The 10425-nt window shown below is 37.8% G+C and overlaps 1 protein-coding gene across 1 annotated transcript; it reads right to left on the minus strand.

Moving 5' to 3' along the window:
- Positions 1 to 1838: 1838 nt before the first annotated feature.
- On the minus strand, positions 1839 to 2837 carry LOC145682769 (death-associated inhibitor of apoptosis 1-like). Its single transcript, XM_081754148.1, has one exon. The coding sequence runs from the start codon at positions 2835 to 2837 to the stop codon at positions 1839 to 1841; it is 999 nt and encodes a 332-aa protein (XP_081610274.1).
- Positions 2838 to 10425: the final 7588 nt, after the last annotated feature.

Consider the following 10425-nt stretch of genomic DNA (forward strand, 5'->3'; position numbering starts at 1 on the left):
TAGGGTAGTGCATAACTAACATCTAAATTCAGGGATAATCCCTTCGAAATCATTCCGTTACGTCCTATGTTTATAATTCAAAACTTCGTATTATAAATTCCACCGCTACTAAGCGAGACGCAGAACAGTTGCATTCGATGATTAGAAAGTTTTTCAGTTCGTATTACGAGACAACGGATGATTTGTCTCAGGTCTTACTTCAACCCACAAGCTGTAGTGGAAGTACCAAGTATAATTTTGTGTTAAATAATTTTACATGAGCTTAGAAACAATGGCGATATGAGTGTTTAAAAAAAATAATCCGTACACGGCCGGGGCCGCACTTGTGGGCCCTCTATTTTTTTAAACGTGTTATGAATTACTAGTTCGGTTGGTTTAGTATCTGATGGGAGGGGGGGCAAGGTAGACATCCCTACTATTAGCTTATTGAAGTTTGAAAGTTTATTACCTTTTGTAGTAATGACTATTGACCTCGGTAATATAGACTACGTCCTTGATTAGTTGTAATTAGTTCTTGTTACTTTGAGTTACTCCACTTCGTGAAAATATGTTAAACCTTACATTTGTTATTCTACTACTTAGGTTGCCAAATTCATATTTCATATTGGACTCTGGATATATTCCAGGGTGACTGCGCAACTCCAAAGGGACAGAAGTGGGCGGATGCCCCTTTTTGGTTTAGTGTATTTCGTGTCCCCCACTTATACAAGTTATTCAAAGCTTAAGTATCACTTATTATACCAAATTTCTCATTCAGTATTCACCCTTCTTTCATATTTGTACTCATAATCGTTACATATGATCTAGTCTAATCTATATGCATTTATTGGATATGCATTACCGCTGTACAACACATACAACACACCTGGCATGTGGAACTAATGTCTATCAGGTAGTATGTGACATAATTAATACAACAATAATAATTGTAACGTGAATTTCCTGTGTTCGGTATTATTTGCATTATTATTATTATTTTTTTATTTATATATTTATTTATTAAGTACAAGGCAATTACTAAGTGCGCATACGCCTGCCTCACCTCGTGGAAAATAAAAATAATAATAAAAAAATGGAAGGAAAAATAAAAACATCTGGTCACTGTGTTTCGATTACAGCAAGACAAAATATGAGAAAATATAAATATACATGGATACTAATATATTGGTATAGTGAATATATAAGATAAGAATAACACAAAACGTTAAATGAACATGTATGAATATATTACGAATATATGAAATAGACTAAGAACTAATACAATAGCGTAAACTTATATTACGGACTAATATAATATAGTAAATGCTAACTAATATATCGGTATATTGAATATAGAGCAAAAGAATAATACAAAACGTCATATGAATATGTACGAATATGTTATGAATATATAAAATAGACTAAGAACTAATACAATATAGTAAACTTTATCTTATGTACTAAGATAATATAATAAATGCATGAAGAATAATATACTGAGTACGTAGGAAGATACAATTTCTATTGTTTCAAAGAAGATATGAAATATTCAATGATATTTTAATTTACGTATACAGGAAGTCTCAGAAGATTGATTTCTTGTTCCTTATCTTATTCTAAATTAACAATAAAATAATAATTAGATAAGTAACACTTTAGAAGCTTATTTACATGAGCTAGGAGTGGAATACAAGTAGGCCAGATAACTTTGACATATCTCTTCTGAATAAAATATATGTAATTTTTTTTAAAACTACGATAACATATAATGTTGGATACTCAGTATATACAATAGGAATAAGAAAATAATATAAAATGTGGCTAGGCAAGCACGAAGCAGCAATAAGAAACTTTAGAAGTTAAGGAATGTAGATCCGCATGATAGATTCAATCGGAGTACTACAAGCAACACATGTTTGTACAGCTAAGGCACAGGAGGTACATGTAGTGGCGTGATTACATGGACGAAATATAACCTGTATTTCTTGAATGAAGCAAATCTTACACAGTGGGTGGAAGTTGCATTCAGGCAAACGGTCTGGGGGGTCATGAATTGAAGAGATAGTTTCATGGCACGTGACAGGAATGTCCTCATCTTTAATCGTCAGCGAGTGAGACGGCTGATTTGCCGCATTGTTGGGTAAGGAGGTGGAAGGTGACTTCAATATTTGATTAATAAATTCAGATCCCTTTCTAAGAGAAACGTAGGCACACTTGGGAGCATAACGAGTATGCTCGATCCACGGGTCGTCCTCTGGGAACCATTTATGGTGGCCCAGACCGCAATAGTAGCAGATGACTGCGTCGCCTTTGTCAGTGTAAAAGAAACCTGCAGTACTTAATGCTTCCGGTGTTTGTTTAAGGCTCACAGGCCAAGACTTAAAAGAATCTAAACGTGATTGTTCGGTAACATACTGACGATGTACAGGGCTCTTCACAGGTACTTCATCGTTTGCGGACGATGAACGAGTTGCTAGGGGGTCCCCCTCAGGACGTGAATGTGGTTTCAGTTCGAGACATAGGCTTCCACACACGTCATGACCTGTTCTATGAGGGGTGGATCGAGGGATCAAGGGTACGTCCCCGACCTGGAACCCGCGGAGGAATGAACAATATAGCGCCCATCGCGTGTGTGCTTTGTGTGCAGTATCCCCTGGTTCAAATGAGCCAATCTCGATGTTACAGAAGATACATTTTACGTGGTCAGGTGCACGTAAGAAATAGAAACCACTACGAGCCAAGGAAGCTGGCGTGATGAAAGGTACCGACCAGTTAGTAAAGGTGGACAAGCGAACTCGTTCTTCCCGTAGATCTTGCGTTGATGGAAATGGCGTGTTTGTGCTTGGGTCGACATCCATGATCTGGAAAGATAGAGACAACGAAATTTTTGTGCTTGCTAGCTTATTTCATACGTAATTGATACTGATATATAACTATCCAGTAACACTTAAATAGTGCGGAGGGGTAGGGGGTGAGGTCCTGTGGCAATAGGGTTGTCTTCGTCGACGACGTCGAAGTGGTATATGTCTGCCCAATATAATTACTGTCATAATACTAGCTGATACACCAATAATAAGGGAAATGAACACCAGGATGATATTAATAATAAAGATAGTATAATAATCATTAGGCATGAGTGATTGATATGAGGTATGTGATTTCAAAGTACAAGGATGACAAAAGAACGGTACTAACGAATGAGTAATATGCTTCAACCATTGTACCGGAATTAGCTTCACTACGCGGGACATTTGTAGTTTGAAATGAAATGAAATGAAATTTTGAGTTTTACGTCCCACGGTTATGCCGGTTAGGCTAAAGGAGACGGTGATAATGAGTAATGAATGAAATGGTGGAATGAAGGAAGTGGGAGGAAACGGGAGAACCCCGAGAAAACCCACGCACACGGTGTTTGTCCACCACAAAGTTCACTTGGCGGGAGCAGGGTTTGAACCCGAGACCCCTAGCACCAGAGGTGAACGCTCTACCACTGAGCCACCGCGGCCCCCACATTTGTAGTTTATCTGTTATACAAGGATATATTGGTTTTTGAGTTATGCCTTGTAGTTGTACTGAACATCTGCACCCAAGATTGATTAAGAAACTGCCATAGTTGTCTGGTGAAAACATGTTTGGAATATCGGCTTCTGGACATAGTATATGAATTGATAATTCACGACGTGCCAAGACAGTTACGGTGGTGAAGTTTAACCTATGAAATAACCCTATTTCTGGTAAGTATTGGCAAGTCATAGGACAATTTTCATGAATTGCGGAAGAATTCGAATGAATAAGAGCCGTGAGGCATGGTAGTGTGCCGAATTCGTGTGGTTGAAATTCGCGAGCAAGACAGATGGATTCTTGTGACAAATGACAATCCGCTGTTAAAAGTTTCTTCTCCGGTGAACGTAAAACCACTTGCCGTATCGGTAAGTTGACATGACAGACTTGTTCTTCCCTTTGGAAGGGAATAAGTCGGAGATGTAGTAGCTGCAATGAAGATCCACGTTGCCGCAAGGGTAACTTAATAGCCATGACAACTTTTGTTGGGGCTATTATGCACTCACTGAACTTATACGAGTATACAATTGAAATATCAGAGGCGGGAATAACTAGTTCATAAGTTGTTGATTGTAGCTGCTTTTCGAGTTCTAATGTTAGGTTATATAATAAACTCGGGGTAAGCATTACTGGAGTGATAGTGTTGGTCACACAGGCTGATTATAGCTGATTCCAGGTAGGAATATCATGAACTGTTCGCAAAGTTTTCCAAGGGATCATTGATGAGTGTTGTGCTTCCCGCAAGTGACTAAGAAAAGTTGTTAATTGCGCATCAGTAATCGAACTTTGTTTGACATGAACTTTGGTAACAAAACAAAAGGATAACCTTGTTAACTATGATCTTCCATCAAAATTTCCAGGTCATTTTGCGGTTGTTAGTAAATGGTGGAATGAAAGATTCATATTGGAATTCCAGGACTAAAGGCAATGATGAATCATATAGTAAGACATGTGGATCATGTTCAGTAATAATACCGGAATGAGCAAGTGTTGAGAGTTCGAAGGTGTGTGCGCTAGTAAAATGGGCCATCATAAGAAATGAAATCATAGGTAGTCATAAAGGGGTGTGACGAACTGAGGGAGTTGGATGACTTCTTGAATTCTGAAGTTGTTCAGAAGTTGAGTGAGGTGTATTAACGTTATTACCTATAAGTGACATTAACTTCACCCATACTACCTTGTAACAACAAACTAATATTAGGCCCAACAATGTGAGTCCTATCACGACATTCTCTATGAGTTCGGTCCATTCATGGATGATGCCTTGAGCTTTAACCTGTGTTGGGATTGTGAATATAAAAGGCCATAGATTCGTTCGTAGCTGGAAGGCTACGTATATCAGGCAAAGAGTTATAACAGTATTCCAAACAAACAAAATAGTTAGATACGGCCTTCCTGTAATATTTGATACATGAAGGTCGTGAGAGAATGGTACTGGAATTACATTTTCGGATTTTATTGGAGGACTGTAATAGTTTACCTTCACCGTCCAATTCTCATTCAACGTTGTGTTTAAGTCCATAAATTCCAATTCATCAAACAGGTTCTTGGGTAGTTTAAGAGTTTCGAAGGGTAACCACGTCAAGGGTAATAGTCGTTTCACTAAGGGGTTGGATATTGAATCTTGAGAGCAGGGAAACTTTTCAGGGATACGTAACTGTTGTGATAATTCTAATGCACATTTACAGTTAAGATTGATCTTGAGCGATCCAGGGTTTAGTGGATTCTGCCTGATAACTTCAGTTTTTTCGGGACATCGTAGAGTCATCTGTAGTGGCGGATTAGTAATGAGAAAGTTGTCTTGATTTAATGGTGTCACAATTGTATGCTTATGCGGAAGACATTCGAACGCACAGAATTGGTTTATTTCTGCAACAGAAGACGTTCCCCACAAATGACAGATACAGTTTGGAGCTTGAAAGGAAGTAAGTAGATTTCAGGAATCTTGCGAAGTCCATCAGGACGGTTTAAACAAGACGTTACGTCATAGTTGGTTAGGATAGTATCCGTATCAGAATTTGTAACTATGATAGCCTGCTCATGTGTTATTTTGCATGTTTGATTCTGGTAATGAAACTCAAGAGGAATCAAACGAAATAACTTGAAGGGCTTTTCCCCTCTAATTATGGGAACTTTAACAATTAGTGTTACTTGATTGTCCACGAAATGGCAAGTTGTTGTTCGCAAATTATAATAGCGGAACAATTCTGTACGAGGTATGGCCAGAAAGTATCCCGGTTTTTGTAGTCGAGCCTCAAGTGTTCGTAGATCCTGCGTAAGTTGTTTTGGATTCACTGCATTTAAGGACATGCAGGAGGAGTGAATATCCTTATTTTGTCGTTCATACTGCATGGTAGCCAAGAGTTTACTCAGAAGAAGAACTTGCACGGACAGTGCAGTATTATGATTTCTGAATTCTTGTTCAATTACACGATTAACTGCTTTCTGGAGTGACTTTACTTTGGATTGGACAGCCTGTAGAGCGTTATTAATTTGAACTGACAAGTTCTTCGTCGAATCTCGTGTTAGAAGAACGTCTCGATGACCAAAATGTACCTGGTTAGTCAAACGATTCAGTATCTCTTCCATTTTTCTTTGATTAACTACGTAGTTCTGAAATGTACTTTTGGAGACGGTGTTACAGCACGATGACAGAAAATTACCGACGAAGTCTAAGCCTCGTTTGGATTTTTCACTTCGAAACGCGGATAAATCTAGGGCTTCTTGTTGGAATTGTACCTTTGTGACCTTCTGGATGTCGATGATAGACCGCAATATCTGACATGAGTGTTCAAGTGCGTCACGAGATTGATCACAATAGCCAGAAGTGAATGCTTGTTGAAGAGTATTAAACTCATCGTGAAGCTGAGGTAAGCTATAGATAGGTAAGGTGTATGCTAGTATTGCTAGCTTATGATAAGCTACCTGTGACGTCAGCTGTTCCCAATATACTCCGGCATTCGCCAACAGGGGAACAGTGGAATCTTGGAAGGAGTGTGGTATAGTAACACTAACTATACCCAACATAACCACGAAATGATGTTGGAACATTTTTCCTGAACAAAATAAAACTGAAGTTACTTTTTTTTAAAAAAAAAGACCAAGTCTGCTATACTTGCAAGAAAACAATGATTTTAGTATGGTCTATTCGTGTGTTTATGGCAGCACAACCGCGGAAATAAACTTCCTCGAAAAGAAAATATATTCTTGTTGTACTGTTTCTGTTTAAATAACTATAACGTCGCCAATGTGATTTTTTTAAACTAACTGTTATAACTATACCAGATCTTATGGTGCAGATGCCGTATCGCAACTGCAGCAACAGGGTATATATATATATATATATATATATATATATATATATATATATATTGTATTATTATATAGGGGAGATAACTCTACCCTTTGCTATTGTTGATATTTATTTCACTTCTGTTTTACATCCGTATTGTCTCATTAAGTTCTTGTTACTAGGAAAATGTTGATTTTGGTAGGGAACTCGTACCATGTATATCATAATAAAAATCTTATCCTTTTAGGAACATTTATGCGAACAAGTCATGCGATATATATATATCTTGTACTTCTTAATGTGCCATGAAATCTACCGCTTAGCATGCTCTGTAGAATACATGTTTTTTTTTTAATTTAAGAGTTAGGTTAGTAATCATATCTCTTAATTTAAGAATGTGTTGTATTATTTCATGATCAGATAAACTCATGTTGGGATTTTATTTCCTAACTAGTCATATGGTTTCCTGATAAATTTGCCGTACTGGAAAAAGAACATCTCTGATGAAGAAATGAAGAAATTGTTCTGTATAAGGGACCGTTATATTACTTGGGTTGCTGATTTGTTTTCTTGGCTTCTACTTCGGATGTCAAAGGATTGATAATCTTAAAGGTGAGGAGAGGTTATATGACTAGGAGACAGTCACTTATTCTAGTCTTGCTACCGGTTGATAAGCAAAATTTAGGTTATTTGTTCCGTTTGTCAAAGATTTGCGTTCTTTCCTTTCTTTTTTAAAAAAAAAACAAAATGAGAGCGGACATCCTAAATTCCTTCTTCAAGTAATATCAAATATTCTGTCTTTATTAGATAGTCGTAATGCCGGACTTCGGTAGTGAGGAGGATTTATATTTTCTTGAAATTGTCAGATTTTATAATGCGCTATGGTGGTGGATCATAAGTGAGGGACTACCCATTAATCTTTCTCTTGACGGTACCGAAGTGTTATCAAATGCACTGCCCTCTTACGTACCCATAGGACTAAATGCAGTTCCGCTCAAAATCATGTTAGAACAATGGACTATTCGCCTTCGTGAGTGGCTTATCGCATGGGTCGAAAGGTGGACTGGCAACAATTTGTTTCTTTCCTTCCGCCACTCAGACGGAAAGATCAGTGCAAAATTGGAACTATTAGATTAGGTGAGATTTTCTATGGATATGTCGGTTTTAATACTCAAAAAAAATAGTGGAAGGTTAGACGGTATCATTCGGTTTACAATGAAATGCGATCTTCTTCTAACACTTCGTTCCAAGTTACCGGTCTAGATGCTACTCGCAATTGAAGTGATGTAACGTTTGTATCCATGACAAGATACAAACGGAAACCAAAGCCGTAGGTGGAATATAAATCTTTCATCCATCGTCTGGTTCTAGATCCGAAAGCATGCTTTGAAAAGAAGAAAGCTTCTCATTTTATAGTACTTTAATGCAAGGTAACGTCCAAAAGGTAGCGGAAAAAGGGTGGTAACATCCTGGATGCTTGCCGGGGAGGTATGAAGGCAAAAAGCTTCTCCCAGAGATTCCGCTCCCAAAGAGTGATATATTCCCATACTCTTAGTGCGATGATACTACTCTTATTATTTGTAATATGGCACTTCTGATCTCCAAAACTGGAACTCGTAGGAGTAGCCATTTCCTGATAGGGACAACAGAAACAGTGATTCCGTAGCCACTGACCTAGACTGGACATACTGGATACTGGTTATAATTCCTTCGGTCAGGCTACTAATAGCTACCGTTAACTCGTCTACAGACAGGTCTCTACCTGTAAGGCCTGTACAAATTACTTCTAAAGAATCAAGGAAATCGTGCGTTAAATGGATATACACTAAGTCTGCTGAAAGCCTTCGATTGATGATGGTAAGAATTTGAGCAGCAAAAGATTTGGCAAAATATTTTAAAGTTGTCATACGCGTTACAAGCGACATGGAGAAAAGAATGTAAGGTCACTTACAATCCTGACTTCGTTGTACTGTTAGAACCGGTAACTTTCTCTGAATCTTAAAGAAAAGGAAATTAAAACTGGAATATAGTTTATTCATTACCGATCTGTGAATTTTAAGATCTAAGTTAAGGTTAACTTAAGATTACTTAAGTTCTTGTAGTTTTTTATTTTACAAATAATACATATGACATTGATAGATTTTTTTAAGTCATCTTATATATTATAGATTCTTATACATTGTAAAAGCAAAAATAACAAATTATAAATAACTAACTAGGTATCTCTGTGTTTTGTTTCTTTCCAGATCCATGGATTTATTTCGTCATCTACGCAAGAAGGGTCAAACGTTTAATTCATAAGCCGGGGACTCAACGAGAATTAAGGTACGCCATAATTGATAACTTGTGCAATTGGAATAACTTTAATTCCTATATTTTGTTTGATTTGCAGACGTACTTTTGCTCGTTCCTCGTGTTATCAAATATTGCTGGTCCTTTTCTTTAGTGGTCGATTCCATGTAGGCCGGCAGAATTTACCCACCAGGGTAATCCTATCTTTTGCATATACCAATTATACGTTCGCATAACCTTGTCAACTCCACAGCCATATTGCGCAAATTGGTTTGGTGAATGGGGACAAGGAATCTCTGGATCGGGTAATAGCTCCAGAGGGGTGGTAATGAACGGCTTCAGATCCATAACGAATAGTTGTGGAAATAATTCCGTTAAGGTGGCAGCTGCTATCTCACCGTAAGTGAATATAATTGACCCAACGGGGATACGAGGTCGTAACTCCTCGATAGCTTCATTGAGATAGCAGTCCCCTTGTTCATATTCTAACGTATGAATCTTAAAATACAACCAGATGGTAATTTGTTGTGCTTGTGTAAGCTGATCGAAGTTTATATAGGGTTTTAAAGTATAATTAAGCGGATTCAGTTCAAGTTCCTGGTCGCTAAACCGAGGAGGTACTAGGACTACCGATAGTTCCTTGCATATATGGACCCCAGGTGATAATTGCAAGCTTTCGAGAGCGAAGAAATAAGCGGGTGCTATATAGTATCTCTCGTTCTCGCTTACGTCCTCCTCCCATGTCGCATGAACATCGTCCACGTGGAAATTCACAGGTTCTTCCATCGCCTGCGCCATTTTAACTAATTTCTTTCTTAAATCTATAAGTAATAAAAGAATCACACAATAGTCCTATGTTGATGCTTGCCTTATACTTTACTTAATTTAAGTAGAGATTTGTGCTAGTCTAGATATAAGTCTCTAAATTTCCATAAGCTTACTTCGGTGATTATAACATAGTCTACTTCTTACGATAACCAAAAAAAAACTATTAAATTAGTGGCCCTACCCCCTATGATTCCCCCTAGCTCATTAGAATTCGCCTTTTTCTAATCTTTCTTATTTTATGTCGCTGGAAAAGTAACTTGCTTCTCCACAGGTTGGGGTCTATTAGAGTATTTTGGTCGCTGCTGGTCTTGGGAAGATCGACTGGAAAAAGGTTGCTTGTTTATACTAGGAGCAACTCGCCAGTTATTGATGCCATTAGTCTTAAAACCGTTTATTTGCGGACGCTTCGCTGGTGCTTTATCTGTTAAGGGTACACCTGAAATATGGGTGTTAGCCCAGCATTGAGCTCGCAA

Source organism: Thermobia domestica, chromosome 4, assembly GCF_964235325.1.
Source record: "Thermobia domestica chromosome 4, izTheDome1.hap1.1, whole genome shotgun sequence".
NCBI classification, from domain to species: Eukaryota; Metazoa; Arthropoda; class Insecta; order Zygentoma; family Lepismatidae; genus Thermobia; species Thermobia domestica.